A 19,644-nucleotide genomic window follows, 5' to 3' on the forward strand; every position below is an offset into this window, starting at 1 on the left:
CTCAATTGTTTGATTCACCAAAGGAAGCACATTTCATGTTGACTTTTCTGGGGCATGATTTCAGGTTGAAGTTGTGGAAGGAGATCTGGAATGTCCAGAATCTGGCAGGAAATTCCCCATCAGCTCAGGCATTCCAAACATGTTGCTGAAAGAAGATGAAATCTAAATGAAACCATTGACAATGCAGCAAGTGAGAATAAGAAATGCAACCCATTATCCAAGTGTTGTGAGAATACTAAGTGTGAGAAAATTGTAAATACAGGAAAGAGTGGAAATAATGAGAGTTGTCAAAATTATTGATGTAAATAAGTTATGCCCTTTTAAATTCTTGGCATCACATGGGATCCACAAAGTTAGTTTCAACTTTGTTTAAGTTTAACTTTTGGATTAACATGCAATCTTTTTTTTTACGAATTAGATTGCTAAAACCTGGCCATAAGTTGACAAAATAAATAACATACATTTGACAGTACAAGTACTTACCTTATTTAAATAAGATGTGCTCCCTCCTCAGCTCACTAGTTCTTGGATCAGTTCTGGAGGTGGGGTTGGATGTATCATTTCCTGAGAAGTAGGCTGATCCAATTATGTCTCCAGCCTACTGTCCCTGGAGATGTATTGATCATTTGTGTTATCCTGTAAAAGCAAGAAGTTGTTTTGTTATTAATAAATTAATAAACATGGCCTAGGGTTCTCTGATGAAACTCTATGGCAAATTAAATTATCCGTTTACGAGTATCATTCAAGTCCCACGATTAGGTATTCTGTACAAGGTATAAGAACAACATCCAGATCTCTTGGATTTCTGGGCAAAATTTATCCTCTGCTGTACAGGTGCCTCTAGATATCCTGTACACACAGATTGATATAGGATTGGTAACTTTATCTATTTCACGCCGTAAGGCCAAACCGTAAAGACCGGTTCAAGTAAACCATTCCCCAGATTGAGAGAATTCATCATTGTCAACCGTTATCAATACACTGCAAGATGAAGGTCTCTTTTAGTTGAGATTAGTTCCGTGTCCAATATGTAGAGCTTATATATAGGGAATGCCCGCTAAACAGTAAAATTACTACACGGGTACCCAGCGTCAAACTTTATAGACCAGCTTCAAAAATGAACAAACAATTAAACAAGCCCGAACATAACAGAATTGCCGCTGATCCCCAGCCTTAACCAGCGCGACAGCTGAGTTTACTGAGTTGGGACTAGTTTAATCATATGGGTTGATTTTTAAAACTGGTCTATAGGATACTGCTGGTTCCTAGCGCGCCGGTAATCGGAATTAACTTTTGCTATCTCTTTAGCAAGCGGTAGAAAAAAATCCATACTCACTTGGTGGCGCTTTTCCCTTTGGGTCGTTTTCCCTGGACCATACCGGGATGTTGGCCGGGCTTATCACTGCACACAGTTATGACCACGGACTTTCTTATCTCCTTGCCCTGATTGGTGGAACCCAAAGTACACGGACGTTGAGGAGGGGGAATAGTGACGGTAGTGTGGAACGGTGGCTCGGCGGCGTCTACATTGGGGACGGCATTTTCTAGAGATGGCTGAGCAGGACCGACGTCCTTTTCGTCACGCACACTGAAAGTAGAATAGAATGTACTTTATTATACAATAAGTGAAAAGTTCCTTCACCCTGGCATCGGCAGTGTACGGTCACGTATATTTTAGGAGAACTTATTTGCCCATATGGTCACCCATCTAGATACCAACCACGAGCAAACGTTGCTTAGCTTTAGTGACCTCTTGAGCACTGCTGCTTTCAACGTGCTATTGCCACTGACTGAAATAAAATTTACATTCACTATACATAAATCATAATGATCGATCATTTGTCTCATCATATTAAAGAGGTTCAAAACGAAACTCTTCTCACCTGTTATCTTTAGACTTTTTCTCTCCTCCACCATCATTCTTGATGGTAACATCCAATATATGAGCAGCCATTGTCTCCCTATAGTCCACAACTTCCAGAGCCAGACTCACAATACGATCCGGGATATTCGGGTGGCGTGCCTGTAGTCGTGATTTCACTGAAAAAGAGAACAAAATAAAAGCCGTGTAAAATAGTAGAGGTTAAAACAAGTAGGTAAGGGCAAAAAACGCCTTTTAAAATTCAAATCGTACTTGGTTTTCAAGGAAAAAATAAAACTGGACATGCTTGGAGAAGATTGGTAAAGTTCAGAGATTTGGATTATACCACTGATTCCCAAACTGGGGACAACAGACCTGAAGGACTTCAAGACTCCTGGGAAGATCACATAAAATACAGTAAAGGGACCATGGAACATTCACAATTTAAAAAAGGGGGATACGAAGGGGCTGAGTACGAAAAAGTTTAGAAACTACTATGCTGAACTAGACTATGGATTTCCAACTGGTATTCCACCGACCACTGAATGGCCCTTCAGAAGGTTTGAGTAAATGGAGCCAATTGCAAGATATCTTTGTTGATGGCCCTTGAGAAGGTTTGAGTAAATGGTGCCAATTGCAAGATATCTTTGTTTCTCCTGGTTAACTTGGAGGATAGTGTTCCTGCCTTGTTAGTGCTAGGTCAAGGGCTTGATTCCTATATGGAGTGAAAATTATCCTAAGCAGATAAGGTTTTCATGTCTTGTATTCCTTTGCTTTTTGATTTCAGTATGATAGAACCCCTGTTGTTACAGTTCCACGGAGAAAAAAAAACTTATAGTAAGGGGTTGGATGGTAGAGATTGTCCCAGGCAATAATTTCACCCTTTGTTTTCTTGTATTTGTATACTGCTTTTTGATTTCAGTATGATAGAACCCCTGTTGTTACAGTTCCATGGAGAAAAAAAAACTTATAGTAAGGGGTTGGATGGTAGAGATTGTCCCAGGCAATAATTTCACCCTTTGTTTTCTTGTATTTGTATACATTGAAATGTAACCACTAGAGTCTAAATAAATAACTAGTAATGGAATGTAAAAAATCTTACTTCATAAGCAAGGCACGGATATGGGACTCCTCTACAATAAATAACTAGTAATGGAATGTAAAAAATCTTACTTCATAAGCAAGGCACGGATATGGGACTCCTCTACTGTTGGAAACAGGAGACTAATCTTGAGAATGGAGTCATCTATATTGTATGTGGAAATGGAATAGTCCCTATACACGGAGCTGGAGCCCAAAGTGGACTGAACTGGACTGTATGATCGTTGACTGTGAGCGGGTGAATGACCAAATGATCGGTAGCTGGGAAGAGGACTGGGGTGTCCACTGCTGTTGCAGTAGTCCTGTGGGAAATGTTCAGTGTGTGCTGATAAGATTTTATAGTGAAAATTAATTATAAGTTGTCTATTTTCTGTATCTTGCCATAAAATGCTTCTGGGTAGAAGTTAAAAAAGAATTGTTGCCCATCAAGAATATTAATAGGTAATTCTCTTTAAGCTAAGGCACCTTTTCATTCTGAGGAAACAAGTTATTAGGAACCTTTGTTTATTTATGCACTACAATCAACTGTGACTTCTATTATCTTTTAAGTTTTCAACCCAATGTCTGATAAGTTCTTAGGTAGCTTGGATTAAGGGAATTGTAAGGAATCAAGAAATCAATCCTATCAAAAATTGAACCACAAATCCCTACAACCTGAGTAATTGTATAAAATTTCACTTGGAAGAAATTTCAGAGTGAATATATTATGACATTTATGACCCTTTGAGAAGATGAAAAGATTGTGAGTTAATCGCCTAATGATGACTGACTGAGTGGAAACCTCTTAACTCTTACTAATGCACATACCACAACCCTTCTCAATCTGTCCAGGTGAGGAGCGTATTACTCGAATATAGAGTGGACTGAACTGGACTGTAGGATCGTTGACTGTGAGCGGGTGAATGACCAAATGATCGGTAGCTTGGAAGAGGACTGGGGTGTCCACTGCTGTTGCAGTAGTCCTGTGGGAAATTCAGTGTGTGCTGATGAGATTTTATAGTGAAAATTAATTATAAGTTGTCTATTTTCTGTATCTTGCCATAAAATGCTTCTGAGTAGAAGTTAAAAAAGAATTGTTGCCCATCAAGAATATTAATAGGTACTTCTCTTTAAGCTAAGGCCCCTTCTCATTCTGACTATTCTGAGGAAACAAGTTATTAGGAACCTTTGTTTATTTATGCACTACAATCAACTGTGACTTCTCTTATCTTTTAAGTTTTCAACCCAATGTCTGATAAGTTCTTAGGTAGCTTGGATTAAGGGATTTGTAAGGAATCAAGAAATCAATCCTATCAAAAATTGAACCACAAATCCCTACAACCTGAGTACCTGTATAAAATTTCACTTGGAAGAAATTTCAGAGTGAATATATTATGACCCTTTGAGAAGATGAAAAGATTGTGAGTTAATCGGTAATGTAGTATAAGAGAAATAATTGTGACAGAATACAAAGCACAACAGTACACTAGATGTAAGCAACTGTCATAACATTAATCAGTAGTACCTACCTGGTTTATTTGATAAAATGGAGGTCCACGAGTAAATGCACTCTGGGCTGGTTTCTACACAGAAGCCAACAGATCAAGCTTTTGAGAAGATGAAAAGATTGTGAGTTAATCAGTCATGTAGTATAAGAGAAATAATTGTGACAGAATACAAAGCACAACAGTAAAATAGATGTAAGCAACTGTCATAACGTTGATTAGTACCTACCTGGTTTATTTGATAAAATGGAGGTCCACGAGTAAATGCACTCTGGGCTGGTTTCTACGTAGAAACCAACAGATCAAGCACAGAACAAAAGAGGACAGAGAAAGAAAGACACATGTGGTAAATTGTGAAAGACAGAGATGGTAAGAAATAATTGCCAAAACCTCTTAACTACTTCAAGTAAGCACCAATGTATAGTAAAGCATTTACCACTCAGTATTGCTGTACAAAGGCTGTTTTTTCAATGCAACATCTACCCATTCAATGTTAAGGGTCTGGAACTGGTATTCAAACCCAAATCTTCCAGTACTAAACAAGGTACCTGACAACTCCAAGTCCAGAAAACCATAACATTGTAAGCTAAATGTGATTCTTGGAAAATCAAAAATGTCATTTGAGTAATTCTCAATTAAATCCCCATCGTAAAAAAACCTTGTAAACTTTTTATTTTACTACTAACTACAAGCATCATGTTAAATACCCAACCCATACAAATACAAAACTACACACATATTAAATCCCCATCATAAAAAAACCTTGTAAACTTTTTATTTTACTACTAACTACAAGCATCATGTTAAATACCCAACCTATACAAATACAAAACTACACACACTTTGTGAGTAGCAGCATGATTAATATTATCAAACATACCTGGAGAGGATGAAGTGGAATATCCTCACACTGAAGTTGTTTGAATCTAATCCTAGGATCATCCAAACTAGCATTCTTGGTGATGTGGTTGAAAAAATAACTAAAACAAAAATTTTAACAATTAAAACAGAATAGGGTACTGAGCAGAAGTCACAATAATGAAAAATTGGGACAAAAAAAGATTTCACAAATGAGCAGTGACCAGTGTTACTTTTAAGGTTAGGTTTAAAAATAAAATAAAAAAGCTTTTGTTTTTCTTGAATCAAGTAATCATTTTGAGGTAACAACTACATTTCTGGACAACACTAGACACCTACAGTAACACTGTACATTTACTTCTTGGATTTTATGACTTGGCTCGGCAGGTTGGAGGCTTCATGGAGAGGTCCTGAGTAGGCCTGATGGTTCACTAACTGAACCTATTTTTCAATATATAGCCACATGGCCAGCCACCTACAGTAACCTGCAAGCATCATGTTGGGCAAATACCTACAGTAACACTGTACATTTACTTCTTGGATTTTTTGACTTGGCTTGGCAGGTTGGAGGCTTCATGGAGAGGTCCTGAGTAGGCCTGATGGTTCACTAACTGAACCTATTTTTCAATATATAGCCACATGGCCAGTGGGGATAATACTGAATAATTATCTCACCTTTTTCCAGTCTTTGAGTCATACTTTGTGTCCCATCCTGGTGGCATTCCCATTTGATTTAATTCAGACATTTTTGATCGTAGATCAGGATTGGAAAATCAAACTGCAGCAGGGATTTTTATTGATGGGAGAATCTGACAATTGTATTAAATACAAATATAATCGATCGCTTCTTGTCCATTGTACGTACGATGAGTCCGTTTTCTTAGAGGAGGAGAACTATCGATAGCACTATCGATAACTATCGATAGTTTTGACTATCGAACGCTATCGATAGTTGAGGCTTGACTATCGATAGTTTTCGATAGTTTTTTTCTGTAGAAACAAGGAAAATATGTAATAAAAAAACTATCGAAAACTATCGATAGTTATCGATAGTTTTTTTGAAAACTATCGATAACTATCGATGGCGCCGACTATCGATAGTTCTCCTCCTCTACGTTTTCTTTCCAGTTTCCTCTTGATCTTTTGAAAAATTTGAACTACTTACAAGGCTTGATTGCTTGAAGTTGAACTTGTTGAGTCTTGTTGAAGCAAAATTTAAAAAATGTGGCTTTCGAATCTTTCGATCCCCTGATGCAAAATTTGCAAAAATGGACGACGACGCCATCTTTGCAAATTTTAAATCCATGAATATTGAGGGAGTGGATACCGGTGTTGATGTTGAAAAATTGAAGCACAAACAATGATGACCGCCTTTTTTTTTCAAAAAGATCCAGACGGCTCAGTTATAAAATTTATACAATCAAATTTATTCAATAAGGTGTAGAACTCTCTTGCAGAGCCAATTCATCAGGTCTCCAGAGTATTTTTCCGTATCCAGGGGGGGAGGGGGGTTGGATGCTCCAAAATTTCTGAGTCCAGCCTACAGAAAAGAAGAAAAATAAAGCCCGGATCCCCTTACCCTGGACCCTTATTTTTGCCACCGAATGATGGGTAAGCAATAGGGTATTTTTTGTACCCCTATCGACCCTATTTTTTATGCTTCACCTTCAAATATCCATCAACTTCTAGACTCCATGAACACAACTTGCAAAAAAAATTTGCAAAGTGACGTCATGGTACCTCTACAAGTTGGAAACATTTGAAAATAAAAGTGCATTTTTAAAATAAAAATACCCTTTTCAAAACGTTTTAAATATTTTTTTATAATCTTTTGTGATAATATTTATAATTAAAACAAATATTTTAATCAAATTCCATAACTGATCAACCCTTTTAAATGACTTTTTAGACATTTCATTTTTTGTCAGATTTTGTTTTATTTGTTCGCTCTGCAAGCTTGCATTTGAATTTTACATCTTTTGATTTGAGAATGTGACATGGCGTCCGTCGAAAGGACTTTTTCGTGATAGGATTTCTTAAAAATCAATTAATTTATGAGGAAAGAAAGTTAATTAAACTTCTATCCTCAAAGAAGAGTTTCAAATTTCACTGGACGACAATAAAAGATCACAGAGACCATTGCTGATGGTAATGCATGCGAGGAAATCACACAGAATTAGCGATGGGTATGTTTCCAAAGTAATCAATTCTTTTCAGGGGAAAAAACCAATTTCCGTCGATGAGATTTTCATGTTATTTTATGCCATATTTCAGATTATGATTTGCAAAATCTATGCCGGAAGATTTACCAAGAAATTAATTTACTTTGATTTATGTTTTCAGGTACTTTGAGAAGCATCAAACCCATCCATATCAGGTAATAGTCCAGAAACAGCAACCAAAATCCAACAGCACAAATGCACCAAAAAAAGGCTAAGTATAAAGTTGGGAGTTTGGTATCAATATTGAATTTTTCAACTGGAAACTCATGAAATGTATTGGCTATTCGTTTGCTAGTATTTATTGTCTCTTTCAGATAAAAACAACACTTGTTTACAAGTTGTTCAAGTATTTGATGTCAACTTTTGTCAATTTGAATGCCCTGCCCTTAATTCCCCCCACTCCACAACACAGTTCAAATATTTGACAAATTGTTCCAAATTATTGTAAGATTATACTTGTATTGTTTTCAAAGGAGCTCTTCTTCGTATTTTAGCATCTTCAGTCAATATGGATCATTACATTTAGGTACCTACCTAAAATGTAAAATTTACCTGGGAGGGTGAGGGGGAGAACTAGTCTTGTTCTGACCACCCAACCTTGTAAATTTAAAGAAAGTAACCCAACTGCTGGTATTTTGTTGTTAAATCAGTATTGTTGTGACAATACTTATCTTCAAAGTGTTAATTTGCACTTACTCTACCTGGGAGGGTGAGGGGGAGAACTAGTCTTGTTCTGACCACCCAACCTTGTAAATTTAAAAAAAAGTAACCCAACTGCTGGTATTTTGTTGTTAAATCAGTATTGTTGTGACAATACTTATCTTCAAAGTGTTAATTTGCACTTACTAGTTCAATGACCTCAGAATCCTAACCTAGAAAGTCATCTATTGAAATTTATCATCACAAGTACCAAAACCAGCCAATTTCTTATTCTTTGCTAACTTTCCATTAAAAACCATTTTCTGAGCCCGCTCTCAATGATTCCCAGAGCATAAGATATTAATTTTCTCAAGGAGTGTATAGAGCTTGTTGATTTTCTCATACCAAGGTGAACTTGTATCTTTACAAGTTTACTTTACTTGCCAGCCAATATTTTCTGAACCCGCTCTCAATGATTCCCAGAGCATAAGATATTCATTTTCTCAAGGAGTGTATAGAGCTTGTTGATTTTCTCATACCAAGGTGAACTTGTATCTCTACAAGTTTACTATACTTGCCAGCCAAAGGTAAGGGGTGAAAGTATCTTTCTTTGTATTGATTTTTTTTTTGTTTTGCAATAATCAAAATGCCAACTTGTACTTTATGTTTAAGAGCTGGAACATCCATTACATCTTTCTGAAATGTAATACTAATTGAAAAACAATAGTGCCAGCCAAAGGTAAGGGGTGAAAGTATCTTTCTTTGTATTGAAATTTTTTTTGTTTTGCAATCAAAATGCCAACTTGTACTTTATGTTTAAGAGCTGGAACATCCATTACATCTTTCTGAAATGTAATACTAATTGAAAAACAATAGCAGTGAGTTAACGCTCAGCTTCCAGGGAACCTCTTGTTTTCATGATTGAAATTTTTGCCCTTAAGTTGTATGTTTTTACTGTTTCCATTCACCAAAGTTTATGAAAATTATGATGCCAGTTTGGCGCAAAAATACTATTGTGGTGTTTCGGTCACATTTCAAATGTATACAGAACATAGCAGCATAGGATATATTATGTCTTTGCTGCAAAAATACCATTGTGGTGTTTCGGTCACATTTCAAATGTATACAGAACATGGCAGCATAGGATATATTATGTCTTTGCTCCACTAACTGAGAAGCTTTTTAACATTACTACCAGTGTTGTTAAAATAAATTGAGATTAATCTGTCCTAACTTACCTGTATATCTTGCTTTTTAGAATGCCAAATACAACAACTCTTCTTCAAAAGGAAACTACTCGTCCCCAAGGGGGCGTGAAGGACTTCAAGACTCCTGGGAAGATCGCATAAAATACAGTAAAGGGACCATGGAACATTCACAATTTAAAAAAGGGGGATGCGAAGGGGCTGAGTACAAAAAAGTTTAGAAACTACTATGCTGAACTAGACTATGGATTTCCAACTGGTATTCCACCGACCACTGAATGGCCCTTGAGAAGGTTTGAGTAAATGGAGCCAATTGCAAGATATCTTTGTTTCTCCTGGTTAACTTGGAGGATAGTGTTCCTGCCTTGTTAGTGCTAGGTCAAGGGTTTGATTCCTATATGGAGTGAAAATTATCCTAAGCAGATAAGGTTTTCATGTCTTGTATTAAGTTGTATTCCTTCGCTTTTTGATTTCAGTATGATAGAACCCCTGTTGTTACAGTTCCATGGAAAAAAAAAAAACTTATAGTAAGGGGTTGGATGGTAGAGATTGTCCCAGGCAATAATTTCACCCTTTGTTTTCTTGTATCTGTATACATTGCAGAATGCGAGACTCCCCTAATGGCAACTCTTACCGATCAGATAGTCCAGATTCACAAAGCCCCAGAGACCGAGATAGAGCCTATCAGAAACATAACTATGTATATAAAGAGAGAGAGAACAACAGACTCCGAGACAAATATGCTGCCGACTGTGTTAATAGATCTCCTAAGGACCAGAGAAGAAGAGAAGCAGAGCATAGATTAAATCATGAAAGAGATAGTTCAGAGGTAAATTTTTATCTAAAACCATACACAAGGGGCCTTGGTCTACAATCTGAGTATGCTTAGAGATTAACAGACATGATATTTAGGACCTCCAGTAAGTAAAGAACTACCTATTTGATAAGAGCTGATCAGTGAGAACATACATACTTATCTGCAAGATCAACAGCTCCAAGTACTCCACCACTGTTAAAATCATCTTAAAAAATTAATCTCCAGGTTGTTAATGTATCAAATTTTTATTCTTGTTATTTTCAGACTCTAGTGATTCATCCTAAACTTGCATGTTCACAAAAGCTGATCAGTGAGGACATACATACATATCTGCAAGATTAACAGCTCCAAGTACTCCACCACTGTTGAAATCATCTTAAAAAATCAATCTTCAGGTTGTTAATGTATCAAATTTTTATTCTTGTTAATTTCAGACTCTAGTGATTCATCCTAAACTTGCATGTTCACAAAACTCTCGGGACCGAGAACGAGATAGTCAACAATCCCGTAACAATATAAACACAAGCGGCCTTGGTCTACAATCTGAGTATGTTTAGAGATTAACAGACATGATATTTAGGACCTCCAGTAAGTAAAGAACTACCTATTTGATAAGAGCTGATCAGTGAGGACATACATACATATCTGCAAGATCAACAGCTCCAAGTACTCTACCACTGTTAAAATCATCTTAAAAAATCAATCTTCAGGTTGTTAATGTATCAAATTTTTATTCTTGTCATTTTCAGACTCTAGTGATTCATCCTAAACTTGCATGTTCACAAAACTCTCGGGACCGAGAACGAGATAGTCAACAATCCCGTAACAATAAATGTGTCAACTCTTCATCCTCCTCCTGTGCTGATAAGCAAAGGACCAGTGGTGAGTTAAATCAACTATGTAAACCAATGCCATAATATTCTTACAACACAGTGTAAGAAAAGAAACAGGCGAGGCCTGACGTGTCTGCCTCTTGCCCTGCCCCCGGGCCTGTGGCGAGAAGAAGAGTTTCTTCTGAGGATGAAAAATGTCAAACCTGAGGAGGGAAATGTCTGGAAGAGGAATGTTATCTGCAGATGTCAAACCTGAAGTAAAGTATAGTGCTTTGTTTAGGCTGTTGAATTAGGACCTAATTACTTTCCTTGTCCGGTACAATCTCACCATTTATGTCAGTCGCTCCCAGAAGCGTGCGACTTGTACTGCTCCCTCATTTGCACTGAGCAATTAGGACCTAAAGTTCCTTTATCTTAACAGTTGATTTTTGCACGACTTTATGTCCGAGGAAATGTCCGAAGAAAGAGAAATGTTGTCTATTACTACTGTCTGCCCCGAGCTTCACAATGGAGAGAAAATATTTTCGGGAATCGAACCCGGATTCCTTGGCTTTGGTATGGTAGTTTTTCTGGAATTAGTAAACCTTCCTTAGGTGGTCTATTCTAGTAATTTTTGCTCTATCCATCATAAGTTTCCCCCCTAGCAATTCGGACAGACATACCCTATTTTTCCCTTTTACATATGGCCTGAGAACAGCAAAAATGTTTTCTTGTAAGATAGGAGGAAGCGAAATTTCTTCCTGAAAAAGTCGACATGAGAATATTTTATTTCACGTCATGTAAAATAAGTCAAAAAAGCATATGAAATGCAAACTTGTAAAATGTAAATGTACATTTTCCATCTTGCATTTTGCAATTTGCACATCTCTGGCCATTACTAAGGAAAACATAAATAAATAAGAAGGAAAACAAAATCATTTAAATGTTTATAAACTGTATCTCATACCTATACACTTTTTGTTTATTTCACAGGTAGCAACCAAAACTTTTCCAAACTGGGAAGAGTTTGAAGCTTGGAAGGACAGAGAAGAACTCAAAACATCTTCGTACTATGCTAAGAAATGTGGGAAGAAGACTGGAAAAACTGATTACTTCTATTGCCAAAAAGATGGGTCCTCGAAAGAGCTTGGAAGGACAGAGAAGAACACAAAACATCTTCGTACTATGCTAAGAAATGTGGGAAGAAGACTGGAAAAACTGATTACTTCTATTGCCAAAAAGATGGGTCCTCGAAAGCTCACTGCAAAACTGGTGAAGCTCCAAGGAAAACAAGCCGTAAAATATCTATCGGGTCAGTGAAAAAGGACAACATTTGTATTTCGTCAATGAATGTTGAGCACCAAGACTCAGGTATTGTTAATGTCAAATACTACCCAACCCACAGTCACGTGCTAAGTAGAAATGTACTATGCTAAGAAATGTGGGAAGAAGACTGGAAAAACTGATTACTTCTATTGCCAAAAAGATGGGTCCTCTAAAGCCCACTGCAAAACTGGTGAAGCTCCAAGGAAAACAAGCCGTAAAATATCTATTGGGTCAGTGAAAAAGGACAACATTTGTATTTCGTCAATGAACGTTGAGCACCAAGACTCAGGTATTGTTAATGTCAAATACTACCCAACCCACAGTCACGTGCTGAGTAGAAATGATATTGTTCACCATCCACTTACCAACACAACCTATAAATTCATTGACCAATTTTTTGAGTGTTTGCAAATCATTGACTGAAGGACAACATTTGTATTTCGTCAGTAACTGTTGAGCACCAAGACTCAGGTATTGTTAATGTCAAATACTACCCAACCCACAGTCACGTGCTAAGTAGAAATAATATTGTTCACCATCCACTTACCAACACAACCTATAAATTCATTGATCAGCAAATATCATTGAATCAGACTGTAAATGACATCAAGAGAAATGTAATAAAAAAAGATCTCTCCTAGAAAGTGAAGAAGGAAAAGAACACAAAGAGTTCTATGTCAGTTCCAAGCTTAGGGGAGACCGGGGTTGGTTGGTACACGGGGTAGGTTGACATACTCGTGTTTTCCCGGTTTCTGTTCGGATTAGCTCGCTGAAACCAAGATCAAGCCGTCGAGCTTCGAGCATATAGGTACTAGAGACGCCATGACCTTCTCTCTTCTGTTTACCTCCTGAAACGCTGAAACCAATGGCCGAGCTTATTATATGGCCAAAGAAAAGTCAGTGGATGCCAAAATTAACTCAATGAGGCATCTTCTAACTGATTCTGAAGCAGATGAAGATTCTAACGAACGACAATGTTGAAGATAATCTCAATAAGAGAAAACATTTGGGGGGAAACTAGTATTACTAGTCTTATTTTTTTCTACATAGAAATGAATTATTACTGAATTTTTGTTTTGTTTGTTACAGGTATTCACAGAGGGCATGGAGAAAATGCTAGAAGACTAGATCAAAAAAGCATCGGATATTTACTACGGGCTTTCACCAAAAGAAGTAAGGTAAGAAAGTTAGCGTAGGTACCAGTATGGGTTAGCTCTAAATGTGTCAATGCCTCCCTCATGGGCCGAGAAGGAACTGGAACTGGCTGGCGCCGATTGGTTTTCAAGTTTTCTGAAGCGCCACCCTTCTCTATCAATCCGTACTCCTGAAGCGACCAGCCAAGCGAATACCAGTATGGGTTAGCTCTAAATGTGTCAATGCCTCCCTCATGGGCCGAGAAGGAAAACTGGCTGGCGCCGATTGGTTTTCAAGTTTTCTGAAGCGCCACCCTTCTCATCAATCCGTACTCCTGAAGCGACCAGCCAAGCGAGAGCTACTAGTTTCAATCCAACCAACGTGCATAAATTTTTCACCAACTTGAAGACCGTTTTGGACAGGCTCAAACTAGAGCCCGCTGACATATGGAACATGGATGAAACGGGCATATTTACGGTCCAAAGGCCCGATCGTGTGGTAGCTCGGCGTGGTTTCAAGCAAATAGGGAGGTTGACGTCGACAGAAAGAGGGTCCTTAGTAACTTTGGCTGTTGCAGTGAGTCCTTAGTAACTTTGGCTCTTGCAGGTATTACACGAAGAAGTAGATAAGATGCTTGAATTAGGGGTAATTGAGCCTAGCGAAAGCGAATATTCAAACCCGGTCTTTTTAGTAAAGAAATTTGATGAAAACCGGAACCATACATCTTATTGTGTCGTTCAAGATTTTAGAAAGTTAATTGAGATAACTGAGAAATTATCTTACCCAATTCCAAACATGAATGCAATTTTAAATAGCCTTGGAAAATGTAAATACATCTCAAAAATTTTTCACTATGGAGAGAAAATATTTTCGGGAATCGAACCCGGAACTAAGGAACCCGGATTCCTTGGCTTAGGTATGGTAGTTTTTCTGGAATTAGTAAACCTTTTTAGGGGGTCTATTCTAGTAATTTTTGCTCTATCCATCATATTGAATAAATATGATTGTATAGGTAAATAAATTTTATAACTGAGCCGTCTGGATCCTGGATCTTTTTGACAAAAAAATGGCGGTCATCATTGTTTGTGCTTCAATTTTTCAACATCAACACCGGTATCCACTTCCTCTATATTCATGGATTCAAAATTTGCAAAGATGGCGTCGTCGTCCATTTTTGCAAATTTTGCAGCAGGGGATCGAAAGGTTCGAAAGCCACATTTTTTAAATTTTAATTTTTTAAAAGCTTCAACTTCAACTTCCTTTTACCTTTTAGTTCAAAGTTTTCAAAAGATCAAGAGGAAACTGGAAAGGGAACGCTGGAAACGGACTCATCGTACGTACAATGGACAAGAAGCCATCGATTGTATTTGTATTTAATACAATTGTGCACGATTCCGAATGGGTCGGGGTAGGCGGGCCGGGATCAGCCGATGTGGAGCTCGTGTCTACTCGTAGCGCTTCGGTACTATTCGTGACTATGCTCGCTGTGAGAGGTTTTAGCGGGGCGCTTGTGCTCAGTTTCTGTGTGGAGCTGGTGTTGGATAGACCGGCGGGGGAGAGTGCATGAGGAGAAGGAACACCCTGAGCGAGAGACGAGGGGAGAGGGGCTGAGGACGAGGGGTGTTGACTATCCGAGCTGAGTTTGTTCTGAAATATGGAGGACAAGACAAGACGTGAGAATGGTGAAATTGAGAGCCAATGCATGTCAACACGACTGTGTTGTAAACAATCAAGAGAATAAAGAATGAGAAATAAGGGTCAATACAAGGTTTGAAATTAACGAAAGTACATAACTTCAAATAAATGAGCTCAAAAAAACTTGGTGACATAAAAAAAAACTTGCATCAAAACTACGACCTAAAATCCTACATCTCAACACTCACCTGAGACAGTGAGGACATGGGACCAAGCCGCAGAACACCGGTACTTGCTGATCCTGTACTATTACTTCCCGGAGCTTGATCACAATGATTGCTCGGGCAACAAGATCCTCCCACTGCCCCTCCAACAGTGTTTGCTTCAGACGAAGAACTCGGGGTACTATTGCTGGGCGTACCACATAATTCCATATCCTCGTGAGGATGATGGTGTAGGCTACCATGCAGGCTGCCCGGGGTTGATCACAATGATTGCTCGGGCAACAAGATCCTCCCACTGCCCCTCCAACAGTGTTTGCTTCAGATGAAGAACTCGGGGTACTATTGCTGGGCGTACCACATAATTCCATATCCTCGTGAGGATGATGGTGTAGGCTACCATGCAGGCTGCCCGAGGTGGATTTTTCTTCCAAGGGTCCATGATGTGGTCCTCCACCGCTGTGATTCCAATAGGGGGGAGGTCGACCTGAGGTTCCAGCAGGGGCAGTTTTATTGAGAAGATCACTGGAGCCCCCCGGTCTACTGAGGAGGACTCGGGATGATGAGGATGAGGACAGGGCTGGAGATGGAGTGGAATGTTTCTCATGAGGATGTGCTGGGAAGGAACAAACAGTTTTTATTTCTTTTATTAATTATATTAGGGTATGTCAACAAGAAGACTTAATCAACTTAATTTGTACAGAAATTGAAGACTTCAAGACAAGAATATAGGTACCTACAAGTTAAAAGATATAAAATAGATACTTATCAGAAAGACCCACAAAGGGTTTTGACAGGTGAACAGCTGGTGGGTCAACAAGTCCCTTAATCCACACTGGTGACAAGATGTATTTGAGGAAAGAAATTTGAGATTTAGGTACATACTCCTAATCCTAACATTAATAGGTTAAATATAGATACTTAAATCAGAAAGATCCACAAAGGGTTTTGACAGGTGAACAGCTGGTGGGTCAACAAATCCCTTAATCCACACTGGTGACAAGATGTATTTGAGGAAAGAAATTTGAGATTTAGGTACATACTCCTAATCCTAACATTAATAGGTTTTTTCTTCCCCCTAAAAAATTTAATTGTAGCTCATAATCATGTTTACTTCAGCATCTACTGGGAATTTAACCTGAGACCAAAGAATGCAAGACTAATTCAATATTCTCTTGGACACAGGAGTTGCTTGCTCACTTACCACTAGAGTTTTTGTTGGGTGTACTATACGGCATATGATGAGACAGATGTTGCTGCTGCGTGCGGATGATCCACTCCTTTGGTTTCTCCCATTGTGATACTTCCGTTTTACAATTGTAATAGTATTTCTTTCCCGATGAAGAGATATGCTCCGACCAGTCACCTATTCGAGTAATACGCTCCTCACCTGGACAGATTGAGAAGGGTTGTGGTATGTGCATTAGTAAGAGTTAAGAGGTTTCCACTCAGTCATCATTAGGTACCTAAATCTTGAGATGTATGTCTTCACAAATAGGTTGACTGAATAAACTGAGTTCAAAATCTTTATTTCCTTGAACACTATTCAGAATTCACACTTCACAAATTGCATCATTACTTCAAAGAAGGGGACTTAAACTTGCTTATGTGTCTCTATAGAATAGAACAATTCCAGTTCATTTCAGTACAGTACCTATATGGGATTACACCAAGGCTATTCTTTTTGTATCTGTAAACAACAAACCCCTCAAATGTCCTTATAAAATGGTACCCTTTTATACACTGTGTTGTAAGAATATTATGGCATTGGTTTACATAGTTGATTTAACTCACCACTGGTCCTTTGCTTATCAGCACAGGAGGAGGGATAGAACAATTCCAGTTCATTTCAGTACAGTACCTATATGGGATTACACCAAGGCTATTCTTTTTGTATCTGTACACAACAAACCCCTCAAATGTCCTTATAAAATGGTAACCTTTTAGTTTCTTTTCTTACACTGTGTTGTAAGAATATTATGGCATTGGTTTACATAGTTGATTTAACTCACCACTGGTCCTTTGCTTATCAGCACAGGAGGAGGATGAAGAGTTGACACATTTATTGTTACGGGATTGTTGACTATCTCGTTCTCGGTCCCGAGAGTTTTGTGAACATGCAAGTTTAGGATGAATCACTAGAGTCTGAAAATAACGAGAATAAAAATTTGATACATTAACAACCTGAAGATTGATTTTTCAAGATGATTTTAACAGTGGTGGAGTACTTGGAGCTGTTGATCTTGCAGATATGTATGTATGTATGTATGTCCTCACTGATCAGCTCTTATCAAATAGGTAACTTACTGGAGGTCGTAAATATCATGTCTGTTAATCTCTAAGCATACTCAGATTGTAGACCAAGGCCCCTTGTGTTTAGTTTTAGATAAAAATTTACCTCTGAACTATCTCTTTCATGATTTAATCTATGGTCTGCTTCTCTTCTTCTCTGGTCCTTAGGAGATCTATTAACACAGTCGGCAGCATATTTGTCTCGGAGTCTGTTGTTCTCTCTCTCTTGATCAATGTTATGACAGTTGCTTACATCTATTGTACTGTTGTGCTTTGTATTCTGTCACAATTATTTCTCTTATACTACATGACCGATTAACTCACAATCTTTTCATCTTCTCAAAGGGTCATAAATGTCATAATATATTCACTCTGAAATTTCTTCCAAGTGAAATTTTATATAATTACTCAGGTTGTAGGGATTTGTGGTTCAATTTTTGATAGGATTGATTTCTTGATTCCTTACAAATCCCTTAATCCACGCTACCTAAGAACTTATCAGACATTGGGTTGAAAACTTAAAAGATAACAGAAGTCACAGTTGATTGTAGTGCATAAATAAACAAAGGTTCCTAATAACTTGTTTCTTCAGAATGAGAAGGTGCCTTAGCTTAAAGAGAAGTACTACAGGGTTGTGGTATGTGCGGGCAACTTCGAAGCAAAAGGGAGGAGCAGGGAAGGCGAAAGGGAGAGAAAAAAGATAAGATGAGAAGGATAGGAAACAGATGTGTAAGAAGGATGAAGGAAAAAGAGAAAAGGGAAGAAATGTTGGAGATAAGGGAAGGAAGGAGTTTTCTAGGGGGAGTTTTCTGGACGCGCGAAGGAGAGATTTTCTTATGCAGAACGTTTTCTACTTTTCTTTCAGCTGCATCTCTATAAACGCATACGAGTATTATGGAAATGGTACCCAGGTGACCCAGTTTTACTTCATGACGCCAAAAAAATTTTTTTTTTTTTTGTTTTTAGGTATCAAACAACCTTATTCTTTTCCAAAAAAAATTCAACCGAGTTCGTTTACTTTCGTTTGCTTTGTACATCAAAAGAATAAGCAATGGAAATATGGTAAATAAAAAATTAAGTTGGGGAAGGAAAAAAAAGGAAGGAGGAGGGAGAGTACAATTTTATAATTTTCTAGACATGCAAGGGAAAAAGTCTGGGGTGAACATCACACATAAGTATTTGATGTCAACTTTTGTCAATTTGAATGCCCTGCCCTTAATTCCCCCCACTCCACAACACACTTCAAATATTTGACAAATTGTTCCAAATTATTGTAAGATTATACTTGTATTGTTTTCAAAGGAGCTCTTCTTTGTATTTTAGCATCTTCAGTCAATATAGATCATTACATTTAGGTACCTACCTAAAATGTAAAATTTACCTGGGAAAAGTATATATTCTATGAAGTATGAGTTGCACTTTTTTAGACTGTCAGTTTAGGACCAGAAGAAAAACTCTGTTACCCCCAACAATTTAACTGAATTTGTGAGTCCTCTTTTCTGACTAATTTCTAACTTGTTAACTAATGGAGTCGTATGAACTAGTAAAGGTAAGATTGATTTTTGACATTTTCTACTCACTAATGTTGTAACTTTTGTTTTTCTCGCTTCAGGCTCAGAAGATGGCTGAGGAGTCGAATCATAGCAGCATGCACCTGTGTCGAGTCTCGGCGGAACTGAAGTCTGCCCGGGCTATAGTCAGAAATAGTGAAATCCAAGCTACCTGCTCAGCTTCCAGGGAACCTCTTGTTTCTATGATTGAAATTTTTGCCCTTAAGTTGTATGTTTTTACTGTTTCCATTCACCAAAGTTTATGAAAATTATGATGCCAGTTTGGCGCAAGCATGCATATGTTAGTATGGTCTATTCCTATTCGATGTAGAAGATTGGGAATAATGAAAAAAGCCAAATTTATTAAAGAATACCTTGTTTATCCTGCCCAAATAGGACTGAAAAGTCTATTTACCTCGGCAGTCCAGCAGTATAGGTTTACCTTGCCCTTCCCTTGGTATCAATCTAATTTGTAGTAATCATTTAC

At 37.9% G+C, this 19,644-nt stretch overlaps 3 protein-coding genes and 2 long non-coding RNA genes across 5 annotated transcripts in view; 2 read left to right on the top strand and 3 right to left on the bottom strand.

Annotated features, from left to right (window-relative positions):
* LOC113470395 (multifunctional methyltransferase subunit TRM112-like protein) overlaps window positions 1–348 on the top strand; it is a 3,355-nt gene extending 3,007 nt beyond the window's left edge. The window contains exon 2 of the mRNA XM_026828791.1: window positions 62–348. Coding sequence (XP_026684592.1) covers window positions 62–166 — 105 coding nt within the window. The 3' untranslated portion in view covers window positions 167–348. The remainder of the gene's footprint in view (window positions 1–61) is intronic.
* Window positions 349–755: 407 nt separating this feature from the next.
* Window positions 756–6,182, bottom strand: LOC103516377. The gene is made up of 8 exons (XM_026828792.1): window positions 5,980–6,182; window positions 5,327–5,426; window positions 4,676–4,729; window positions 3,035–3,264; window positions 2,208–2,221; window positions 1,884–2,040; window positions 1,337–1,588; window positions 756–849 (listed from the first exon to the last, which is right to left on the bottom strand). The coding sequence occupies exons 1-8, from the start codon at window positions 6,048–6,050 to the stop codon at window positions 756–758; spliced, it is 972 nt and encodes a 323-aa protein (XP_026684593.1). The 5' UTR covers window positions 6,051–6,182.
* Window positions 6,183–7,179: 997 nt separating this feature from the next.
* On the top strand, window positions 7,180–9,465 carry LOC103516371. The gene is made up of 3 exons (XR_541758.3): window positions 7,180–7,490; window positions 7,648–7,681; window positions 9,424–9,465. It is a non-coding gene; the product is annotated as an uncharacterized LOC103516371 (long non-coding RNA).
* A 2,711-nt stretch (window positions 9,466–12,176) lies between these two features.
* Window positions 12,177–13,658, bottom strand: LOC113470394. The gene is made up of 2 exons (XR_003393462.1): window positions 12,882–13,658; window positions 12,177–12,699 (listed from the first exon to the last, which is right to left on the bottom strand). It is a non-coding gene; the product is annotated as an uncharacterized LOC113470394 (long non-coding RNA).
* Window positions 13,659–14,728: 1,070 nt separating this feature from the next.
* Window positions 14,729–17,887, bottom strand: LOC103516378 (WW domain-containing adapter protein with coiled-coil-like; the record flags this gene model as incomplete). Its single annotated transcript, XM_008481341.1, has 5 exons — window positions 14,729–15,173; window positions 15,343–15,931; window positions 16,520–16,705; window positions 17,328–17,460; window positions 17,714–17,887. Coding segments are annotated over 5 exons (1,527 nt in total), but the record flags the coding sequence as incomplete, so codon positions are not given.
* Between the last annotated feature and the right edge of the window lie 1,757 nt (window positions 17,888–19,644).

Source organism: Diaphorina citri, unplaced genomic scaffold (genome assembly GCF_000475195.1).
Source record: "Diaphorina citri unplaced genomic scaffold, Diaci psyllid genome assembly version 1.1 scaffold1555, whole genome shotgun sequence".
In the NCBI taxonomy this organism is placed as follows: domain Eukaryota; kingdom Metazoa; phylum Arthropoda; class Insecta; order Hemiptera; family Psyllidae; genus Diaphorina; species Diaphorina citri.

Bases quoted from the DNA above. Each gene is read 5' to 3' on its own strand.
- LOC103516377 (XM_026828792.1), bottom strand. From the start codon at position 6,050: ATGTCTGAATTAAATCAAATGGGAATGCCACCAGGATGGGACACAAAG. The intron at 4,730-5,326 runs GTATGTTTGATA...GTTTCTACGTAG, and splicing joins TTCCACTTCATCCTCTCCAG to AAACCAGCCCAGAGTGCATT. The intron at 3,265-4,675 runs GTAGGTACTAAT...CATTTCCCACAG, and splicing joins CATTTTATCAAATAAACCAG to GACTACTGCAACAGCAGTGG.